Consider the following 25,071-nt stretch of genomic DNA (forward strand, 5'->3'; position numbering starts at 1 on the left):
TAAACATTTCTGGTACTAGGAAAAAAAAATAGCAGTGTTTTGAAATTATCTGGATTTCTTTAGAACACTGAGGTAGAAAAGTTATTGTCAATATCCCAGTTAAGGGCAAATTATTCAAATATCCCTAATTATGCAATTTTTTTACCTTTTTTCCAACCAACAATTTCACTTTGAATTTTTTTTTATCACAAACCAATAATTACGACTTGTAGAGAATACTTTGCAGTTTTCAAAACCCTCCTTTGATTTTCTGTACGATCATGATTTCCCGAGTAATTGGTTCCCGAGATTACAAAATTAATTTTTTGCTTTGATCGACGACAACTCGCCGACAAATCGTCGTACAGGGCTCCGGATCCGCTTAAATTGAAGGGAATTAAATTATCTACAAGAGCTTTACGGTGAAGTTACAAAAAAAATTAATCAAGTTCATAGACCTTATTAAAAATAAGCAAAAATTTGAAGAATTTGTTTTTGTTGGTTTTCTTATGATTACTCAAAAACTGCTAAAAAATTTTAAACTGCAGAGTGCAGATCCGAAAACTAGAAACTTGAAGCTTCAATTTCCTATTTTTTTAGTCTCTACGACCATTTCCCTTCAAGTTACAGCTCTTTGAAAATTACTAAAATAAAAAGTTTGATGAAAAGATGCTATTTCTTTTGGTACATTCCTTATTTTGTTGACGCCAATCACTCGGTTAACACATTTTTCCCTGACATACTTCACAAAAAATCTTCGACTTATATCCTCATGAGTTTTGGAATCGAATAAAAGCAAAGCTTAAGAAATTCATCGATATGTGATTGTAGTACAGAAAATACAATACATACTTCGATAATAATGTAACGTCTAATTTTGGACTAGCTTTTAAGCATGTGACGCATTTAAGCATGAGTGGCATTTGTTATCAAGAAAATAAAAGGTGGTCTGAGCTTTTGAAGCACAAATTTATAGATAAAATTAGGAGATATCACTGAATTGTAATAAAAGTACTTATTGCTGTCACTAACTGTAATACAAGGTCCTACACATATTTAACCCACGTGTATATTTAATTATTTCGTTTGTAACTTTTTAAATATTTACATAACAAGACATTTAAGTGTTTTATGTTTCTTATTACCTATTTCTTTTATTTTTTTTTTGCTTTTTATATTTTAAAAAGTTTATTTTATATTAGGGCTTGATTTATTTTCGCAATAGCTTACTAATATACTAAAGCGAAACTTGCGATTTCATTTAATTTCATCTTTGTGACGCATATACAGGGTGGTCCAGATTTTAATAGACAAACTTCGGGAAACTACTAAACAACAAAAATTAACATCACTTTGCTCTATGAACATAGGCGCAGAAAGCCACCGATTATGAGATACAGGGCGTTGAAATGAACAAAAATAAAACATTTTTTTTTAAATATCTGGAAAACGGCTTTTATCAAATTTATCCAAATTTGGTGCACATTTTTTTTTCAAATATTTCCCCTAGTTTTGTATGCACATAGTTCAAATTCAAAGACCAGTGGCGGAGAAACAAGGATGTCCTTTTCTTATTTAAAGTAAAACTTCTACGCCACTGAATTAATTGGTAATATGAATACATTTTATAATGGTCTGAAACATTCCGGATGAAAAAACATTATTTTATTTTCATCGAAAAGTGAATGGTTTACGAGTTGAGACATATTATTCAAGTAAACAAAGCATGAAATCGGGAAAAATAAAACAAATTTGGGTGGTCCAGGTTTTAATAGACAAACTTCGGTAAAGTTTTAAATAACAAAAATTAACATCACTTTGCTCTATGAACATAGGCGCAGAAAGCTACCGTTTATAAGATACAGGGCGTTGAAATTAATAAAAATAAAATATTTTTTTTAAATATCTGGAAAACCGCATCATAATATGTCTCATAACTCGTAAACCATTCACTTTTCGACAAAAATAAAAGAGTGTTTTTTCATCCGGAATGTTTCAGACCGTTGTAAAATGTATTCATATTACCAATTAATTCAGTGGCGTAGAAGTTTTACTCTAAATAAGGAAACAATGTCCTTGTTTCTCCGCCACTGGTTTTTGAATTTGGACTGTGTGCGTACAGAACTAGGAGAAATATTCGAAAAAAAATGTGTACCAAATTTGGATAAATTTGATCAAGCGGTTTTCCAGATATTTTAAAAAATTGTTTTATTTTTGATAATTTCAACGCCCTGTATCTCTTTCTGCGCCTATGTTCATAGAGCAAAGTGATGTTAATTTTTGTTGTTTAGTACTTTCCCGAAGTTTGTCTATTAAAATCTGGACCACCCTGTACAGTGACTTGGCTTTTGTTGTGCTTATCAAGCTCAGATATTCGAAGGCATTAAATATGATAAAATTGCGAAGTATGATGATGATTAAAGTACAATGAAAGATAATTCAAATATCGTTCATATATTCAAGGTCTCACAAATATATGTCTATATTAAGTTTTCTCGGTTGCTGCTTTTTAAATAATTGCCAAACAAAACAGTGTTCTGAAAATTTTTTTTTTGTATTGTCACTATTTTACGAATTCAATATGTTTTGGCATGAATTAAATTATGTAGTTATAAATGAATTTACGAATAATTATAAAATTAATTTTATTTAGGTAATTGTTAATTGCAAAAAAATCGCGTTTTACACGTATGCCGAGCAGACTAAACGGTACTTTAGCAACAATTAATCGGAAAACGGTCGGCATATGGGCAGAGTAGAACCGAAGGATAGGGTGACGCCCTTAAAAGTGTAAATAAATATTGCATTTGTAAATGATAGTTACACGTATGCATACTCGAAATTCAATGATTTTTGGCATAAAGCGCACAATTTCCAAAGGGCATACGGTTCCCGAAGGTCTAATTTAATTTCATATCTGTATGACTGTATTAATTGCACAGGTATGACAATGATTGTTATATATACGTATACCCTTTTAATATATCATCCGTTACGATGAGATTCATTGTAAATATCATTGGCCTACAGTTTGGAAGGGATCTACCTGGAGTACCTGGTGACATAATCGAAAAAAGAGTGCAAATTTTTTGGTCATATTCCAACGATAGTGCCATGTATGCCATTGTTATTTTTGTTAAATATTGGCCTAATTATGCGTTTGACAAACGGCATACGAATCGATTGGAACAAAATTAATTTTATCTGATAAAACAACCGCGCGAATTACCAAGCGTATTGCAACCAACAGTACACGCATTGCTCTAGTCGCTGAAACACGATGTCTTTAAATCAAACGCGACTGTACTGCGATTGTATTATACAGGGTGGTCCCGATGTAATGGGCCAAAATTCATGGATAGATTCCCGAAGCAATAATATTGCGATTTAGCCGAACTAACCTTAGTCCAAAAGTTGATAGTTAAAGAGATACAGGGTGTTAAATATAAAATATTATTTTAGTTTATTTCCATTTATTTCTTAATAAATGCAAATATCTACACAAAATTTTGGGGTTTGGGGTTCTTTGGATAGAGGAATTGAAATTTGTTCACATTTTGGTTATAGTTCATAGAGGGCGCCAACTGCCGTAGATTGAAGGTGTTGGAAACGACATAACTTTTTTGTACTTAAAGTTTAGTTACTCTTATGTGATGAAATGTAACATACAAGTTGTATATTAGGCACTCGCAGTTTGCACGCAAGTTGTATGTTAGGCACTCGCAGTTCGCACGCAGGTTGTATGATACAACTGCGTGCGAACTGCGAGCGCTGAGGTGGTAGAGAAGAAGTGCTATATTGAAGAATTGGCTTATTAAAAGAGATGGAAGGTGGCAACAAGCCTCCGTGTCGACTGCTGAAGCTCGAATCTAGATAATCGTACCATCATTCAAGGCCACGCAATCACGCATCCTATAGAGCTCTAGTAAAAGACTTGGAAGCTTGAGGAAGTTAGCTGCCAGCGACTATAATGCGAATTCGGAGGGCGCGAAAAATAGTGAACATTTAAAAGGGTATATTTACGTACTCGAGATCTCCCTTAGTAGGTACATAATTAGTTGCATATGAAAATAGATTTGTAAGGAAATTTCTTAAATAATATTAATTATATGATGTAAAATAAAAAAAACTAAAAGAAAACTTTTGCAATACTATCAAAAACTTCAGAGGAGGCTTAGCCTACCCAGCCTCCTCGAACGAACCGCCACTGACAAGCATGTATGTATAATTATTGATTTTTTCTTTTTATTCAATGTAAATGTGCATCATCTCATTTAAGGGGGGTGGAGGGGGAAAGGAGGGTGAGGGTGTTGGTCCATTTAGGGTGGAAATGATTCAATATTGCTAGTAGGTACTAAAAAAATTTTTTCAGCCAAAAATAAATTAAGCCAAAAACCGGTCTCAGGGGCCCTCCTCCTTTGGTATTTCTAAGTTCAAGTATAACCGAGATATTGATTTTTTTTCAAAATTTGAAACCCCACTTTCAAGGCCTATAACTTCTCAGGAGTGCAGCTTAGTGTGAAGGTAAGTTGCTTTAAATCACCCAGTGTCTACTAAATTTTTTTTTTCGGATTTAAGGAGTTTTCAAGGTGTTCAAGGGTTGATTTTAATTCATTTTCAAGGAGGTAATTTTTTCTAGGGTAAACACTTTTTGTAAAAGCTAATCGACGTTAATTTACTCGAAATTTTTCATTTTCTTTACTCAAAATACAGTTATTAACTTGAAGATGAAGGTGCGCTCCGCGTTCACGACAGATAAAAAAATTAGACATCTAACTGACCATCTCTCTGATTCTCTTTAAAAATTTAAACGCATACGAGCGATTATTAAGTATCGCAATAAGATAGAATAAGATTGAAAAGATAAAATATATTACTGAAAAATTGACAATTTAAACGTGATGATATGGGATATCTAAGTAAAATTGATCATCATCATAATTTTTACACTTACAGCATACATTAAAATTATATTATATTGAAGGAATTTAATTATATTTATTAAACAAAAATAACAATACAATATCTGAAATAAAAATTTTATTACAATAATCGTTACAAAATTATATTAAATTGGTTTTGAGAACTATAAAAATTAAACAAAATTAAAATATTTAAGTAATTTCTAAAATATGAATCATTTTTTTAATTGTTTATCTAACTCTTTAATTTTTTGGTCATATTGTACTACATATTTCTGATTTTCACTTATTATCATTTCTAATTCTTTTTTTCTCAATTTTAAATCTGCTGCTTCTTCAACCAATTTTCTTTTTTTTCTCTTCACTTTCATTTTCTCTTTTGCCTTATAAAGCTTGTTTTCGATTTGTAGAAGAGGATTTAAAAGCGGCAATCGTTGGTTCAGTTATTTTATCATCATCGTTATTATTAACAATAATAAAATCATGTACAGATCTTTGAGATATAAGACTTTGTTCTTGTAGATTCTCAACTAGGAATTCTTTGTTGAAAGAAAAACTTCGTGAAAAAATACTAATATTTGTTTTACAAATTCGACAAAATTCGCAGATATTTTTTGCTCAGCACACAGTTTCATAAAAAATTCATCTAGCTGATGTTTTTTCTCATCAAACTTTAATAGTTCTTTTTTTACAGCGTCATTTTTCATTAAAAATTGTAATTAAATAATTGCGAAAAAATTTTTCAAGGATCATTAGTTCGATTCAAGGAGATTTCAAGTATTTCAAGTAGATTAAATCCATTCAAGGAGTTTTCAAGCTTTTCAAGGGATTTAAGGAGCAGTAGACACTCTGATCACCATATTTAGGGTTCGCCTACATGCTCCTGCTCTTTGTCGGTTCTTATTTTTACAACGAAAAATCGTGTTTTGCGTTTTTCGCACTTTTCGTTTAGGATATCCTTAAAATCTGCTGTGATGGAGCAATCCTAGTGGGATTCTGATTCTGCATCGAAAAGTTTTGGAAAATATACTCTCATTCCTGGTCAGTCACATTTTGTATTATAATAACTATAAGAAAATCTTACCTTGTCAGTAAATAAATGAATTTTTTTTATTTGTTAGACGAGGAAAGGAGAGGAGTAAATAAATACGACATTGATGAACAATATAAAGTTTATATATATTTGTATATAAATTTACATGGAATCTGTTAAGAAATTTAACGCTTACTCAGTTACTCAACAAATTAACTTTCGTATTTACAAATCAAACTGGTAAAAATACTGATCTCTTTCAGGTTGAAGTACTATTTATGTTACGATATACAAAATATATCTATAAATTAAAAATGGTAACAGCTATAAGGATCACATTTTGTATAAGTATCACTTTCGTAAGGCAAAAGTTGAACGATAAAATCTATTAAGTACAAAAATATAAAAAGGATGTACTTGGTATAAATATATAATCTGCACGTATTGGCAATATCCGAAATTAAAATCCACTTAGTTAAACGTTTTGTTCCAAATTTCATAATATCGTTTGAAACGAGATCCAAAGCATTCATAAAGATCAACCTGATTATTTCGGAATACATTTTTATATAAATTAAACTAACCCGGCATCCTTGCACATTCCGTAGAATATCGTTTCTGGATTTTCCAGCAGATTGGCCGGCGTGTCGAACTCCACGATTTCGCCTTTATCCAACACTATGACCCTATCCGAGTCCATGATCGTGTTCAACCTGTGGGCTATGGTAAGAACCGTGCTATTTTTGAATTCCGTCCTGATCGTTGTCTGAATCAGATCGTCGGTTTCTAAATCGACGGCGGCCGTGGCTTCGTCCAGGACCAACACTTTAGTTTTCCTGAGGAGGGCCCTGGCCAAGCAGATGAGCTGCCTCTGGCCTACCGAGAGATTGTCTCCTCCCTCGGACATGTGTTGACTAAGACCGGCGGGAAGGCCTAAAGAAATAGGAGTATATTCAAGTGCAGCAATTATTACGTACGGGGTATTCCAGTATTCCATTATTCTCGGGTCGCGAGAAGACGACTGCTTCGCTTAGCCGCTAGAGGGTACAGTCAAAGTAATAAAAAGTTTTACAACCTTTTCGACTTGATTGCACTCGGTGCGCACTGAGAGAGTATCTTGAGTGCAGCAAACGTGCAAATCAGTAAAAAAAAAAAATTTTTTAATAACCCTTTGTTCGATTTAAATGTAATTTGGTATGCTTGTACTTGTATGAAGATATCACATTTTCACATCGTAACAGAAGTACAGAAATGGCGGACCGAATATGGAGGCCAGAAGCTGGAGGAAACCTGAGTGTACTGCAAAAAAGGATTGTGAAAAAAAAAAATTCGCCACCAATCGGGTCAGTTTTTAGCTCAAATTTCGGAAAATCAACAGATTTCCACCAAATCTGGTATATGAAGGTTTTCGGAGGTTGTTAAAAAAATGACAAATCCAGTATGGTGGATAAAATCTTATATTTTGCAAATCCAATCGAAGATACATGATCAGCGACCCCAAAAATCCCCATATACCAAATTTGGTGGTAATCGTTCGATTTTCTGAAATTTTGTCCGCCATCTTGAATTTTGCAAATTTGACCTTGGATTCGTAATCAGCGACCTCAAAAACTCCCGTATACCAAGTTTGGTGTAAATCGGTTGATTTTCAAAAATTCAGTCACCAAATCGGTTTTTCGACCGCCATGTTGGATCCGCCATTTTGGATTTTTTCATCCAACCTACACCAGCTTTTAAGAGGTGTCCCTCAGCTACAATTTAAGCTAAAAAAATGACCCGATTGGTTGCGAATTTTTTTTTACAACCCTTTTTTGCCGTACACTCAGGTTTTCTCCAGCTTCCAGCCGCCATATTAGGTCCGCCATTTTGGATTTTTGAAAAGTACCACTCTGCGTTTGAAAGCCTCTTACTAGACAAACATTTTGAGCCCTTACACGTCTCAATCATTCCACGCAATTTTTGTCCAGGTCGATGATCCGCTTGACGTGAAACATCCCATATAAATTTTTTTATAAGCGACTAATCACAAATCTTTCGTTTTTCTAAAGGATTTTTTTAGTCATCGCTGCAATTTCGATACAGATCTAATTTGACGCCCTCTAATGGATAAACAAAACATCAAAACAACATTTACTAGAAGAGAGAATATTGAAACACCCTGTATAAAAAACATTAGCAATGAAATATCTATTTAAATTTTTCAAACGTTACAATTTGCCATGAGTATTAAAAAAAAATCCACGCTAGAAATAAAAGTGTGTGTGTGTGTGTGTGTGTACTTACTCTTCACAAAACCTTTCAGATGGGCCTGCTCCAGGGCCCGCCATACCTCCTCGTCCGAGTGCTTGTCGAAAGGATCCAAATTCATGCGGAGAGTTCCAGAAAACAACACAGAGTCTTGGGGAATGATCGTCAAACGGGACCTTAAGGTGTGCAACCCTAATTCCGCGATATTGACACCATCGATGCAGATTTGTCCTTGAGCGGCCTCGATAATCCTAAAAGTTATAAAAATTACATTTACGGCTTTTGATTAAAAAAACTTGTAGTCAATTATGAATATCTTCATTATTTTGCAACTTCCAATGGGAGATTTTTGGTAAACTTAAATATTTTCACGAGCTATGAAAAACATCTCGAGGGCTTAAATTACATAAACGACATACACAAACTAGTAAACCAAATCCATGTCTCCAAACTAATGACAACTAAATTTACCTGAATAATGACAAGGTCAAACTAGATTTCCCTGCACCGGTCCTCCCTACAATGCCGACCTTTTCCCCACCCTTAATATGGAAATCGACGCCTTTTAGAACCAGCTCCAAACCGGGCCGATATCTTACGGCGTACTTCTTAAATTCAATTGATCCTTGCTCTGGCCAAACTGCTGATACATTTTTGTTGGGTAATTCCCAAGGTGCTTCTTGTGTAGTTTCGCCGTACTCCTTGATACGTTCCACTGCCACTATATTAGTCTCCACGTCGGACGTCATTCTTACCAACATGTTGAGAGTTTGCGTGATCTATAAAAGTTTTGATAATATTGAAATGTGAACTGAGAAATCACAAGATTATTACTTATAATTTAGTTAGTAACTAAAGCTATTTCTTTCTAAATACCCAGAGGTTCAAAAATTCTGAAACGTCACCATTAACATGTGTAACGCCACATTTATTAATTTTATTACAACTTTTCTGTTATTAAAAATGACTATAGATCTTGTATTTTTAACAGTTTATGTTTATACATATGTTATAAATAGAATAGTCAAACTTGGGATGGAAAACAGTTTCGAGAACGGCCAATAGATTTCGATATTTTCAGTCTTTATTAAGATTTTTTGGATTAAATTTTTGAGAAAAACTGGACTACATCTTCATTCATTTAATTAATTTATGGTGATTTATTGTAGTGTGATACATTTTAATTATAACTGGAAAACTCAAAACTTGAGTTTGGGACATTTGAACTACTTTTTGACCGTCTCCTCCGAAAATAAAAGAAGAAGATTCCTTATTCCCGCCAATTTCAAATATGTGAGAAGACATATTTTGCCGTTTCACAACTACTGGTAACGCAATGTCTCAAAATTTATTTTTTAAGTTTTTCCGATTTAAAACTTGCCAAAATAAAAATCAAAAAACATATTGGGTCATATCTGAATCTTTGCCGAAAAATTTACAATTACAGTTATGAATAAATTAGTAAAAATTTAATAAAACAGCTATAATAATTTTATTTGCTTCAAACTTTTTCTATCACAATGACATAATAAATAACCATTCAATGCTTTAAAAACTGTAAGTTTTGAAGATATACTAAGCAGAGTACATAATAGGATACAGTATTGGACTAATTTTACTTCTGGGAGATTTTCCACATTTCCCAAAGAAAGACATGTATTTCTGATTTCTTGGGGTCCGTTTTTGAAAAACGGTTATAACTATGTTTTGATTTGTTTAATTAATTTTGCCTAATGTCACACGTTTGAGTTATAAATAAAAGAGAGACAACTAAAGTTGAAAACAGTTTGATTAAGACTGGGACATTTGAACTACCTTGTCCGTCTCATCAGAGAATACATGTAAAATCACAAAATGAGACTTTCCTTTATTATAATGAACTATGTTAAGGGTAAGATCGATTAATGTAAAAGCTCAAGACCCCTTTCCATATGTTACATAGACCAAATTTCTGTCATAACAAATTTTAGATACAATTAAATAATATTTACCTGTAACGCGTACGAAATGCTTAGACCAACCAACGCAGGATCCTGTTCCCTTCCTATAACGGCGAACAAGGACGCAAACAGTATAATCAAGTTACCAATCATTTCCAGCCTTATGGTCAACCATCTGTTTGAAATGGCACCCGGATAGTAACAGATCTGATTCAGGTCCACTTTTTTCTCTGATTCGCTAATAAATCTCTCTTCTTGCCCATAAGCTCTGATTGCTTGTACTCCCGTTACGGTTTCGCCGAAATGCGAATATATGGGGGAACGTGATATGGATTCTAATCGTTTCAGTTGACGGGAAGTTGCGACATAAAATCTCTGAATGAAGTAATACAGCAGCGCGATGGGTACGATTACGATCAAAAACAAAACGGTGGTGTAACTTATAACCGCCATAGTCCCTATAACCTAAAACATACATTGTTAGTATATTGCTTTTTTTATAGGAGACACTATAAAGCTTTCAACTAAATTTGACAACACATACAAAAAAAATACCTAATAATGTGAAAGATTTTTGGTTAGACAAAACTATTCTCACAAAAAATAACCCTACACGGATTCCTTTGTCGTAATAAAGAAAAGCGACAGTACATAGACACCAACTATAAAAGCCACTATACAAAAATCCACAAAAGAGACGTTTCCTGAACTATGCCTAAATGTCATATGTGTCAAGGCATTTTTTTGTGTATAATACAGTTAGACAATGAAAATACTAGTTGTAACTCTCCAATAAAATCTCTGTCACCCTTGTTGAAGGTATAAGGATGACAGGAGTTTTTTGAGAGTCGCCATCTACAGTTTACATTTCTAAGTTTGACTGATTGTATAACAATTCATGGAGTTTTTGAATTACAAATAAATATTCAAAATAAATTGTAATTTATTAACACTATAGTATTTTTTCTGTTTTCAACAAAGTATTTCAAGAATACCATAGAGTAAAAGAAAAACATAAATGGCCCAAACGGAGAAATTTAGCAGGTTAAACGATACATATACATAGATTATATGTATAATGTATTTATGATACGAATGTGATTTTATGAACCGTAACCATCCCCAAAGAATAAACGATGCTAACAATGGTGATTTGATGATGTAAATGACTTAACACAAAACAGATCGATAACAAATACCTCTTCCCCCTCAACTCAACAATAATAAAAATAAATAAATAAAAACCTACCTTTATGGTGGTTTGTATCATAACTTGCAAATTCATGGGTAATATTATATCCACGCCGTTTATATCATTTGAAAACCTGGCCAATATACGTCCCATTGGAGTGACGTCAAAAAATGCTGATGGTAATCTCAAAACGTTACTCAACAAAAATCTGTGAATTTTGATTGCTCCGTCCAAGGTAGCTTTAGTGAATAATAAATTGGCACCTACTATGCAGATTACTGGAAACAAAATATTTACCATGTGACTGGAGTAAAATTTCTGAGAAATGAAGAAAATGTCAAAGCAAAAAATTCAGAAATAAAAATGTATAAAACTCATTTTTAAATATAACTGCTGATAAATTCAAATTTATCTTACAATGAATGAACTCTATCACTTCGTAACAATTAAACGGAAACTCGACTTCGATATCGGACAAATACATAGAAAATCGACTCAACTCGTACCAACTGGAATAATTTCCCAAAAATACTGACATTTATTAGAAGAACTTTGTGAATTTCATTCGCTGCATTCAACGATGAAATAGTTAAATTCATTTCCACAGAATACACAGAAATCGCTACAAATGTTAGTGGCTGGTGTCAACAACATTTACAAAAATCCCAGTGCAAGCCAAGCAAAAACACACAAAACATCCAAACAAAACAAAAAAAAATCTACTGAAAAAACATAAGAAAGAAAATAGTTTAACAAGAATTACAAATATTTTTTTTTACATACATATAGAAACAATTCAATGCTATTCAATAGTGATAACAAAATTTTTCAGTTCCTGCATCATAAAATAACAGAACATAAACAATAGTTCTTTTAAAAATTAAAAGTTTTTTCACTGCTTTCACATATTTTAGATATTCGGTTTTTAAAAACGGACTGATTTTCAAAACGTCAACAATTTTTTGAAGTGTGCTTTTTTCATTGTGAGATCTTCAGTTAAGCAAAAGTATTTTCATAAAAAATAGTTAATATATCAACTGACATGAAAGCATTCTTATGCCTTATTAATTGTTAATATAACTGCCTTGAGAAAGTTATCTAACCGCATAGAAACAAGCGATTCAACCTCGCAATGTCATCGGTAAAATGGTATCCAAAAAGTTAATATTTTTGAAAATCTGTGTAAGATCCATCTTACCGTTGTAACATCGTAAAATGCTGTGAACGGCACTCGCATTACACTCAATACTACATTGTGCAGCTGCTTCAATGATGCTATGAAAAGTGCGAGTGTCGCCAGAAACATTGTATCACAAAAATGTTAAAAAAAGCAAAATATGTTAAAACACAAATGGTGTAAAGCAAAGCCAAATAAAAGCAATAAAGCAAAGAAGTGGAAGGCTTAGGCGCAAGTTCATTTCTTGTAAAGCTGTTCTAAATCCTGTCATTAGGTGGTTAAAGCACGTTATTATTAAAAGCTGTAGATACAAAATAAATTATCGTATAAAAATTAGCAAACGTTGTCAGTTATTTAAACTAACTTGTAACCCAAGATATTAATGCTAAAAAATGTATACAATCTTTATTAGAAACATAGTTTTTATTAATAATTTGATTAATTAAATTATTAAACTTCATGTATACAGTGAGCGGCAAAAGTATGGAATATACTTATTAGGGTGGGTCAAAAAAAATTGACAATTCTTTTTTTACTTTATACTCTGAAAAATAGGTTGCTAGACATCTCTAGAAAATTCTCTCCAAATATGAGCTCTTAATTTTAATAGGAAGGTCCTCCGCTTTACAGTTGTCCATTTTTTCCTCAGTATTAGAAAAAAAAAATAATATCTCTATCAACTGTTAGTTAAAAATATCTCTGCTCATATACTTGTAGGAAATTGAACGCTCTACAAAAAAGGTCTCTTACAATTTTTTCGTAAACCTCACCTTTTAAAAGATATTAAAGGTTGAAGTTTGATTATTTTAAGAAAAATTTCTGTTTTGCTTATGAATTTTATAACTCGTTAACAAAAAATCATTATGAAATGCGCAATTCATGGTGTTGTAGGAAATTAACTGCTCTACAAAAATGGTCTCTTATGATTAGTCATTAAATAAAGCGTTAAAAAGATATTCATCGTCAAACTTCAATGCACGCCAATTTTAACAGTTTTTGATTAATAATTCGGAAAATTTCAATTTAGTTTAATTTCAGGGAAATTTATACAAATTTGAGTTTCTAGTGAAGCTCCTAATGCAGTCAAACAAATTCTTCGCTATCATACTCAATGGTTAAAATTACAAAAAAGTTAAAAAAAAAATCAGCCAAAACCAAAATGTTTGAAATTTTATAACTCGCTTGATAATTAAATAAAAAAACTTTTTAATAACAAATTGAACATTTTTTTTTCTTTAAGATTAATACTTTTCATAATAAATTTCTAACAAAAACGTTATTTTTTCAAAAACTAAATTGAAATTTTTCGAATTATTATTAATCAAAAACTGTTAAAATTGGCATGCATTGAAGTTTGACGATGAATATCTTTAAACGCTTTATTTAATCGACTAATCATAAGAGACCATTTTTGTAGAGCAGTTAATTTCCTATAAAACTATGAATTGCGCATTTCATAATGATTTTTTGTTAACGAGTTATAACATTCATAAGCAAAACAGAAATTTGTCTTAAAATAATCAAACTTCAACCTTTAATATCTTTTAAACGGTGAAGTTTACGAAAACATTGTAAGCGACATTTTTTGTAGGGCATTCAATTTCCTACAAGTATATGAGGAGAGATATTTTTAACGAACAGTTGATAGAGAGATATCGAATTTTTTTTTCTAATACTGAGGAAAAAATGGAAAACTGTAAAGCGGAGGACCTTCCTATTAAGATTAAGAGCTCATATTTGGAGAGAATTTTCTAGAGGTGTCTAGCAACCTATTTTTTAGAGTATAAAGTAAAAAAAAATAGTCGAATTTTTTTGACCCATCCTAATACTTTTTTAAAAATCAGATTGGTGATTCATTTTGATCATTAGGACGCAATGACTTGAATGTAAAAAATATAAGTGAGGTATTTAGGTATAATTTAATTGAACACGCATAATTTTATTTTATAAAATACGATTTTGTTAAATGTCACTATTTAAATTACGAGCCATTTTATTTTGCAAATTTTTAGCACCGAACCACTTATTTCTTATGGATTTTTCTGATTTGAAGCAACTTTCTGTGAATCACACAAATCTACGATGGAAAAGTAAATGTGGTTTTATTTTAAAACCAGCAGGGTCAACCATCTCAGGGTCATTTTTGAAAATTTTCCATATTCTATATTTAGACGTCATTATCTCGAAAACAATTAAAGAGAGGTATAGGTTATGTTACATAAAAAATGATCAGAATTCCATGGAGAATTGAATAAAAATACAAAAAAGTGGGGTTTCCATTTAAAAACGTTGGCCTTGATTTCATAACTTTTTTTGGACCACCCTGTATAAATGAAAATTACTTCAGAAAATGCGAAACTAAAAATATAATTCAACGGGTCCGAGCAATTTTTCAAGTAACGAACACATGATTTTTAAATAAATATATTCCATACTTTTGCCACTCACGGGATATATCTAAAAATTAAGAAATTTATTTTATTTATTGCATTCATATGTCGATTTGTTATGTAACATTATTTTTTTTTGGAATGTACCCTTGAAGAGATATTGACCTCTAAAGATGAGTGTTAAATTTTGAAAAACAACATTAATTCAGCAACCAAATTTGGTGCGTGATTTCCGTTTATTATTATCTTTAATTGGAAAAAATATTAATTTGTTGGAAGCCCAATAAGGGGGTAAATAACCAAAGGAGACATAGAAAGGTATATATCTACCTATACTCAATTATAATACATTAAATAATAGTTGCGTAACGACAATATGCACAGAAGAAAATTTTTCAATCATCCTGTGGGCATGCATACTAAGAAACAAAAAACCGAATGTCTACTCACTAAAAAAAAAGTATTATTTATACACATAACACTTACCTTGGCCGATTCCAAGAGCCCCATAAACTCCGAGGTATAAATCCCTTTTGCCCGTGTTAATGGTTCCGTTCACATAAAGGGTACTGTCGTCGGCCCAGACACCTAGCCAGAGGTTCGAACCGATACTAAAACCTTGAAATCCTACGTGTAGTAACATCGTACCAACAGTGAAAATAATCCCAACTGCTTTCAAATAATGCTTATACACGTCTCCTTTAACTCGACCGGTCTCCGCCTTTTCTATCTCTATAAGTTTTCCCTTACGGGTCTCATTCTTGGACTCTATCGAACCAGTCCTGTGCCGTAAATTTTTGTTGGTACTGTCGATAGACATCTGGCGTTGGAGGGATCCATTACGGACACGGTCAGAGCCACTTTCAGAATGGGATTCGGAGACCCGCGATCGGTGTCGGCTTAACCGTCTCGTTACTTCCTCGGATATGACTGTACCGACTAACTGATCCGTTATTTCGTCCAAAGCTACAAAAATAATTGAATCAAGTATCTCATGGAACTAAGTACTTAAAAAAAACTAGACGTGATGTGAGCCAATACCACCTAGAACATAAAGCTTCACTGGTGCGTCAAAGTTTAGTCAGTCTTTACTCGTAAATCGCGATTTTAAATAATTTTATGTGGAAATGTTATGTGTGATATATTTATATACATATTTAATATGTTGGAAGTAAAACTACTGAAAATGAGTATAGAAATAGGGGTGCAAAAGGGAAGAGTATTATTATGAAATATAAATAAAAAAATTAGTAACACATTCTACTTTTTTAGTTGCAGGAATTTGAGCAAGATTCGACTCTTAACTCGAACAAATTACATACCAGTTTCAATTTGTTTTCCAAGACCTACAAGAACGAATTTTTTAGATTTTAAAAAACAAAAATAATGACTGATTTGTCTTATAAACCTAGGGACGAACTGTATTATCCAGTTTGTTTTCAAAGCCGCTACAATGAAGTTTATTATAATTTTAAAAACACCCTATACGTAGTTCAAATGTCCCAATGGTTGTGAAGATTAAATCAGTCAGAAAAAAAGTTAACTGGTGGCCAAAGGACAAGAATAAATTTATATTTAAAATGAGCAACACTAAAAATTTTAATTTGGAACTAAATGTTGATTTTTATTTTAATTCGATTACAAAAAAAAACATTAGCTCTCACATTTTTTTAATCCAAATTTTTGGTATCGAAAACATTGTTTCACCTCATCTGGTAAGATATTTTTAAATTAATTTTTTAGAATTTAGTGGAATTTACTCAATATCTTTTACTTTATTGTTTTTAACTCGTAATTTGGGGTATACAAAATTCAAAATTTTATCATTTATTTTTTTGTGACCATTTTAAATTAATTTATAAAATTACTTTACTTTAAAACTTAAGAATGTTACGAACGAATGAAACTTACCATCGTCAGTATCCACATCTTCCGTGATATGTTGCAATAGAAACTCGGCAAAAGCACCTTTCTTGTTCAACAACTCTTGATAGGTGCCACTCTCTGACACCTCGCCATCTTTTATCACGATTATGGAATCAGTTTGCGGCAAATATGTGATGCCGTGAGTTACCAGTACTTTCGTTTTGTGGTGCAACAGTCCCTTAGGTCCTATAACTTTATCGAATATGTGTTTACCGACGTGACTGTCCACCGCACTCAAAGGATCATCCAAAAAGTAGACATCGGCATCAGCGTAGACGGCTCTGGCCAAACTAATTCTCTGCTTTTGCCCGCCGGACAAATTTATACCCTTCTCGCCTATTTCCGTCTGGTCCCCACCCGGCAGCATTTCAAAATCGGCTTTAAGGGCACAAGCTTCGATAACTTTGTTATACAGATCTTTGTGGAATTCCTTCCCGAATAAAATGTTATCTTTCAATGTGGCGTTTTGAATCCAGGCTTGTTGCGAGACGTACGCGATCGAACCCACCGTGTTCACCCTACCCGACACTTTCTCCATTTCTCCCAAGAAGGCCGATATTAAACTGGATTTTCCAGAACCGACAGTGCCAACGACAGCGGTCAGTGTTTGTTTCTTCAAACGAATATTGATGTTTTTCAAAACAGGATCGTCGCCCCAAGAAAATGTCCCCTTCTCGATAATTAAAGGATCGGCTACAAAAAGGAAAATATTTTTAGTGAAAACGCTATAAATAGGGTAAAGAGCCTTTACCTTCAAACGAATCGTGTGTTACGTTATTTGGGTCCAGTTCTTCTGCATTCATAAACCTATTGATTCTTTTTACCGAGACGTACGTCTAAAAATTAGACGACATTAGAAAGTTGCATGGAAAATATATTATTTCTTATTTTTGTCAAAAGTCCGAATAGCAGTTTACGTTTGTAGCAATCTAGCAAACTATACAGAAACATAAGGAATAATATCATCAGTAACTAATTGGTACTACGGGAAAAGGAAAAATATACCAAAAACAAAAAAAAGTAAAATTTTAAGTTTTTGCAAATTTCATAATTATTTTTCTTTTCCCCGTATCCACCAGCGATAAAGTAAAATTTAAAACCAAACCACCCACGAATATCGAAACAGAGAATGGAGAATTACAAAATTTTTAGTCAGTGACGAATTTCTTATGTTTCTTAGAGTTTTTTTTTTCCTAGAATTACTAGTTTTACTATTGAAACCATGCTGCTAAACACGTATCATTCAAGACTTGACAATATTTAAAAATAGTAAAAAGTTTTTCCCAAGCTGAATAAATTATATTGATGGAGCAGTTTTGAAGAAAAACTTTTTTTTCCATACAAAAATGTCAGCTTACTTGTACTAAGTTCGATATCATCATGGGTAACATGCTCATCGGCATCCTTAAAATATTGAAGAGGGAGATAGATACATAGGCCTTATTCGCATCAAGAACGTTGTTCTCATCCACCAATACGAAGGTAGCAAAGGTGACAAGAGAGACCTAGAACATGCACAAGAGACTTGGCTGCATCTTCTTTAAACAATTTATATAATTACTATTGGGATAACAGTAAACATCACCTCAATACTGAGAAAGCCATGCTTGTATATCATATTTTAAAAAAATGACAAATTGCATTAGATATTTTGAGTAAATCTTTTGAACTGAATCATAAAAACAGAGAAAATGACCTTAACTAATTAATAAATCAAATAATTTTTTATTTAAGTGATCTATGATCAGCCTGATTACTAAAATGGAAAGCTCTCTCTGATTTTAACCTCAAATTGACATGGCTTTGTTTAAAATTAAAAGATTTGTGTTTTGTTTCATTATTAGCTAGAGACAGTTGACTGACGTCATATATTTTGTACCTCTTTTACACACAAAACAATAGAAAATAAAATAATGAAAGTACATATATATTAGATATTTTAAGGACATCTTTTTTAAAAAGCATATAAAAAATGGGAACTGACCCTTTTCTAACTGACAAACATGAAGAACTTTCTATTTAAATGATCCACCATTTTCAGGTTACTTGAGAAATAGAAAGCTCTCACTGGTTTTAACCTCAAATTGACATAAATTTCATTAAAACTAAAAGGTTTGCATTTTGTCACCTTTAAGCTAGAGAAAGTTTGTACGTCTTTTTCCACACAAAATGGTAAAAAATATAGAAGTGACGAATTTAATATATTTCTTATTTAACTTTTTAAAACTACATTTTTACTTAAAAAGCAATAGAAGAAGGAAAAAAGAACATTTTTTTGCTGGCTGTAATGTAATAAAGTTCAATGAAAATAAATACGAATATAAAAAAAGTTTTAAACTTACCAAAAATGGAGCACACGCCCAAATAAACGAAGTACCAGCGTGTAAGTAAGCCGACGATTTCAAAACCTTTATCTCCTTGTTTCGTATCTTCAACACCTGATTTTCAAAACTGGGCTCCCACGCGTACAACTTCAGAACCTTAATTCCATTCAAAATCTCGTTCATCAATTTCACACGTTCATCCTTATTCTTCATCTGCTTAACCTGCAAGGTCTTAATTTTATTTGCAATGAATCCGTTCACGGGAATCAGAATTATCATAACAGCTAACCCGGCAAGCACTGACGGGCCCAACTCATTCCACAAGAAATACAGAGACAAGATAATTTGGACTGGCGCTGACCATAACAGGTTTAGAAAGGCGGTCAGCTCAATAAATCTCTGTGCATCCACGGCCATCAAGTTAACGATTTCTCCTAACGTAGTTTCTTTGCGGGCGCTGTTGGATATTTTCAATGATTTCCTATAAATTGTGGATATTAAAGCTGTTCGAATCCTCAATCCGACTATGAACATTCTATTGAAGTACTGCGCCATTAGCAAAGTTTGTACCGTCGCAGCTATAAAAAGCATTGCGCTGAAAAAATAACCCCTCCACTCGTATTGTCCCTCTCTTACATACGTAATAATATACCTAAAAGAAAATTCGATGTAATTAAAAGCAAACGGACCTAACAAATTCTTACCCTAAAATTTGGGGACTCGCAAAAGTCAAAACGTCCTGTACTAGTTTCAATATTGACCCGAATACGAACATGGGCCAGAAAGACTTCAGTAAAGCTGGTAAAACGGATGCCTCTTTTTTCTTCTTGCTGTTGACAAAAGCTACGCTGTCAATATCGGATTTAAATTGCGCATTTTGAGTGGCGTAGTAACTGAAAAGGAATATTTTGTTTTTTTACTTTATCATTAAATTTAAAGCAGTGAAGCATGAGACAGTTGTACAACGTAACAAAGAGGGAGTTAAAAAAGTTGCTTCTAGGAAAAATCTAGGAATACTTTTTGAAAAAACAACTTCTTTAAACAATACTAATAACAATTGTGAAGCTTTAAAAACATTGAAAAATGGAAAAAAATGGATGGATAAATGGTGTATATTTAATCATTTCTAGGCTACCATAAAAAATTTTTTATCACACAAATAAATTCCAAATAAAAGTTACAAAAAATATAGTGTTAGAAATTTAACTGCTGTAACTGTAATAGGTGACAGTATACATCGTACATATTCCAAATTCAACCATTTTTGAGAAAAAAAATTATCAAAACCAAGTTGTCTTATAAAAGTTTAGTTAATTCAGAAACCTTGACATAACTCCGTGCACGGAATAAAGAAAGTTCGACACAATATGACAACAGAGCAACGGAATGACAGTGATACGCTGCTAGCAGAACAATCAGTTGGTGTTTGACAATTTGACATTCATGCCTGTTGCTGGTGACGTTAGATTTTTCGAAATTATTCCCTTGTTTTTTATAGTATTTACCATATATCTCAATGTCTTCTCGATACTGGTATTCTATTCAAAAATAAAACTTCAAAACTATTAACTGTCTTAAAATTGTTTTAATTTATTAATAATTTTTCCTTTAATTGATTATTATTTTTGGATCTTTCCTCATTCACTATGAAAAATTCACAAAAAAATGTCACAGACACTAACCTTCTACTTTTTTCCAACACCTTCAGCCAGTTCTTCTCAAATAACGGTACGACTTCCTTGGCCGTATCTTCGGGGTTCATGTCCCACAAATCCGTCGTTTCCAAAGGTTTCCGAAAGCCGGTCCAAGCCAGAGAATCGAACCAAGAGAACAATAGGCGTGACAAGAAACTGACATTTTCTTCTGGGCAAGGTCTCTAAATCGTAAAGGAAGATTAGTCCCTCTTGAAATAAATCGATAACGAAAATTTACCTCAGTTTTAGGATATACCGATTCTCTAGGCGGTTTGTCTGCAAAGCAGTTGAGTAGAAACATCAACAAAACCAGCGGGTAGTAAATCATGTAAGTGACATAAAAATTATTGGATTCCGGTGGAATTTCGCCCCTCTGGGCGCTCCTAATCTCAGATCGAAACTGAACAGCGCCGCATATCGCCAACAAAAGCCAGAACAGAAATAACACTCCTGAAGAAGGTAGGCCATGTTTCTTGTTGTATACAATCAGAAGCGCAGAAAGAGCCTAAAAGTAAATCTATTTTGTGAAGCCAATATCTATTTATACATTGTCATTATTCATAACATTTTTAAGTTTCATAAAATTAAAATTGTCAGATAGTTTATAGATATTTTAAGATTGCTGAATGTACGCTCTTTAAGGGATAATTGGAAATTTACAGTTTTTCAGCTTCAATAATTTAATACACTTAAAAATGAATTTTAGACTGAAATATGTTCATCCATATTTTTAAATCTATGCAATATATGTGAATTTATTATATTTTACAATATTAGAAGAAATTAAATTTATATATTTTTTCAAGTGCCATGAAAATTAATGAAATAAAAAAGAATAATACTTATACACAAACAACATTAATAAAATAGTTTTCATTTCACTAAATTTGCCATTTCAAAGATAAAAAAATCGATTTTTTTGTCAGAGCATCTGAAATTTCCCCAGATTTCACGAGTTTTCCTATTTCCTTAGTGGATTTGCAGATTTGCTTAGAACTGAAAAATTTCCCGAGAGTTAGCAACCTAGCCAAGTCTTGCTAGTATTTTTCATGCACACTTCGCCAACTGGCCATTAAAAAGTCACCCAACAATATGTCCAAAATACAAATTTTCTTTTCTATTAAAACAAGCATTTTCGGATATCTTTTTTTCTACTTATATAATGTGTTTGGAATTACGCTCAAGGTGTTTTATTGTCAGACTATCAATTTTTTTTTTAAATTTGTTCCAGATTATTTAAAAATAAGTAACTTAAGAATGGTTTATTTTCCAAATAAAATGGGAAAGGCCTTTTTTTAGAATACAATTAGGAATCAAATGTACTAATCGCATTTCCAAAATATTTAGAAATATCAACATTTCCTATGACTTATTTAAGTAAATAGATAATCACGCAATGTAATATATAAATTGAAGTCTCAGTGTTTTACTTAATTTGAAACGAAAAAAGTGTAAATAATTATAAGCAGAATTAAAGTACCTACCTACATCTATAATATTTAGACACTTATTTTTTTATATATCTTGTTTTTAATTATACAATCTCTATAATTTAAAAAAATGACAACTTCATATCAATTAAAAAGGAATGTGATCTCAAGAGTTCCATTAATAATATTGTTTTTACTCTTTACAGTATGACCCATTTCAAATGGAAATATTCTTGTAGAAAAGGTGTTTATGACAAATTATTTGTTTGTTTTTTTTTTATTGAAAATATTAAAAATTCTGTTACATCACATAACATTTTAATTTATTTTCAGTGGTCTAAACCTACTTTTTTATTTTTTTGTTGATGTCAAATTTGATAAAAAAGTTTTTATCAAATTTGACAACAAAGCTAGAATAATAAAACGTTGGCTTTGATAACCAAAATAAATTCAAATGTTAGGTATATGATGTAATAGAATTTTTTACATTCTATATTTCGAAAAAGACCCTAATTAAATCGGCCACTTTCCATTTGATATGGGTCACACTGTATAAAGATTGCGAAAAATTTGTACAATTTCGAACAAATCAAAATATATCAATAGTAGGTATTTAATTATCCTTATCTGAAATATCATGTTTTTACACTATTTTCTTATTTTAAGCAGATTATGTGTTATAGAATCTCTTCAGGGAAATATGCAAGGCTAACATAATTTTGATAAATTCTAATCATGTACTGCAAAAATGGTGTTGATTATTTTAATGCCAGTGTTATAAAATAATTAACCATGAAACAATTATTAGGTACTCTTCAATAATTAAGTGTAAATATGTCTATCTGTGTAAATTAAAAGTAAAAAAACTTTTAACATTTCTAGGTAATAAGTACTTTTTTCATTTTGTAGGTAACAAGACTGATTAAATCATTCAAAAAATGTATTCCAAAGATCTGAATCCAAAATTATGTTAACTATTACTTACAATCTACAAATTAATTTTCATTTATAATCACAAATTATTTAATTAATTAAAAAATCATATATGCTACATTATTGCCTTCACATCCCTAAAAATGACCAAAAAAATATTTTCTTTACTATTTTCAAGGACTACATACTTGAGCTGAATATATAGGTATTTGTTAATTTTATTAAAACAACTATGAACTCGACAGTAACTTAAAAATAGGTAACTAGTTTAATAATACCTAATTATTTTACTCAACACTATTATTGTTAATCATAATTTCAGAATAAAAGTTAATGATCCCAGAGGTAAAATGAACAGATTTTAAAACAGTTTGCATCAAATATTAAGGAAATATTGCAATGAATAACAAAAGTATGACAAGTTTATCTTATTTAAGTGACTTGGCATTCTTAGTAAGTATACCTACATACATATTTGTAATATTCTAAACAAAAATTCCATTTAAGTAGTTCAGAAGTTCACCTCAAATATGTGCAATATTTGAGAGTTTCTGAATCATAATATTACCGTAATATTACAATATTATTATTATCATTAAACAAAGCAAACATTAAATAATATGTAGAAAATGTTTTTAATTTCATAGAGATATGTAGGTACTTATATACAGGGTGTTGCAAATTACTAGGTCAAGCACTTAACCACATATTCTTTGGATTAAAATAATGAGACTTTTCTTATGCCACTTTTCATTAAATAATTTTTATTGATAATTCCGTTGATGGTAGAGATATTTATTTGAAATTTAGCACATATTTTGATCTTAAGTCGGCACACTTTTTGTGTAAATTTGGTTTAAAATATCAAAACGTGAACAGAGAGGGGGGGTTGCAGTACCCCTATTTTTTTTTAAGCGCTTTGTTTTCTCTGTTTTAAAATATTTATTAAATGGGGATTAACTTAAATAATGATTTAAAAAACTTAATATTATCACACTATATAATAAATAAGCAATACTTACAAATGTGAACAGCTTAATAAGTGGTGAATATATATCCACACTGTAAACATTATCACTATTAGTTGATTGAAAGGCATTCACTAAATCCGATAAACATAAGATGGAAAGAATTCCCGTAACTACAAGTTTCGATATATTTAACCAGTTCCATGGTATGTCTCGTTTTTTACTTTTAATTAAATAGTACACTTCGAAACTAGAAAACGCCCACAAAAAGAAACAAGGAATCCACACTAGCACAGTTTTCTGAAAACATTTGGTGAAATCTGGATCATCAGTATTCCATGTTAAATTAATATTCTGCAAAATAAAAGAATCCACAAATAAGTACAGTACAGTCACAAAAAGGCAGAATGAAAGTTAAATTATTTAAAATATTTAAATATTGTATTAATAAAAAGAGTACTCACCCAAAATTCACTGCCACAGAAATTATCTAATGTAGAATTCGACATTTTGCGTTTCAAAAACAGCTTAATTCTTTGCTAAAAAATGAGAATATATCTTTAATCAAGACTAGACATTGTTTTAAAAAATTTTAAATAAAAACTTGTTTTTTCATAGGTTATATACTTTTCTCATTTATATAGCACATAAACCGATAATTTTTTTCATTTTATTCATTTAATTTTATCTTAATACTAGGTACCGAAAATTAATTATTATGAATTAACACCGACCGATGAGTGCACCTTGGGAAGGTATCTTTCTAACCATAACCAAGGGCTATTGACAACTGACGGATAAACAGATGGAAGCGGGTTAATTAAGAATGAGCGCTGGCATACGTTATCGTACTCCTTTCCTTATCTGGTGACGCAAATATGTTCGCCACTTAAATATAAGTCAATAAGTGAACTCT

The 25,071-nt window shown here is 31.6% G+C and overlaps 2 protein-coding genes across 5 annotated transcripts in view; one reads left to right on the forward strand and one right to left on the reverse strand.

Moving 5' to 3' along the window:
• The window catches only part of LOC108908893 (PIH1 domain-containing protein 1), an 83,792-nt gene that overhangs the window by 42,277 nt on the left and 16,444 nt on the right, over positions 1-25,071 (forward strand). The gene's annotated exons all lie outside the window — the stretch shown is intronic.
• Positions 6,060-24,982, reverse strand: LOC108908888 (multidrug resistance-associated protein 1-like). 2 transcript variants are annotated; one of them, XM_018713064.1, is made up of 16 exons: positions 24,890-24,982; positions 24,620-24,694; positions 24,210-24,509; positions 21,063-21,329; positions 20,813-21,006; positions 19,835-20,023; positions 19,149-19,782; positions 18,165-18,311; positions 17,558-17,642; positions 16,792-17,499; positions 15,367-15,846; positions 11,371-11,591; positions 10,173-10,586; positions 8,653-8,960; positions 8,218-8,432; positions 6,060-6,867 (listed from the first exon to the last, which is right to left on the reverse strand). In XM_018713064.1, the coding sequence occupies exons 2-16, from the start codon at positions 24,662-24,664 to the stop codon at positions 6,509-6,511; spliced, it is 4,566 nt and encodes a 1,521-aa protein (XP_018568580.1). In that variant the 5' UTR covers positions 24,665-24,694; positions 24,890-24,982; the 3' UTR covers positions 6,060-6,508. The 2 variants fall into 2 exon arrangements, with proteins under 2 accessions (XP_018568580.1, XP_018568579.1); XM_018713063.2 differs by having other exon boundaries at positions 24,620-24,962.

Source organism: Anoplophora glabripennis, unplaced genomic scaffold (assembly GCF_000390285.2).
Source record: "Anoplophora glabripennis isolate ALB-LARVAE unplaced genomic scaffold, Agla_2.0 scaffold428, whole genome shotgun sequence".
NCBI classification, from domain to species: domain Eukaryota; kingdom Metazoa; phylum Arthropoda; class Insecta; order Coleoptera; family Cerambycidae; genus Anoplophora; species Anoplophora glabripennis.

Bases quoted from the DNA above. Each gene is read 5' to 3' on its own strand.
- LOC108908888 (XM_018713064.1), bottom strand. From the start codon at position 24,664: ATGTCGAATTCTACATTAGATAATTTCTGTGGCAGTGAATTTTGG. The intron at 24,510-24,619 runs GTGAGTACTCTT...TTTATTTTGCAG, and splicing joins TCTGTGGCAGTGAATTTTGG to AATATTAATTTAACATGGAA. The intron at 11,592-15,366 runs GTAAGTGTTATG...TTTTGTTTCCAG, and splicing joins GGCTCTTGGAATCGGCCAAG to TAATCTGCATAGTAGGTGCC.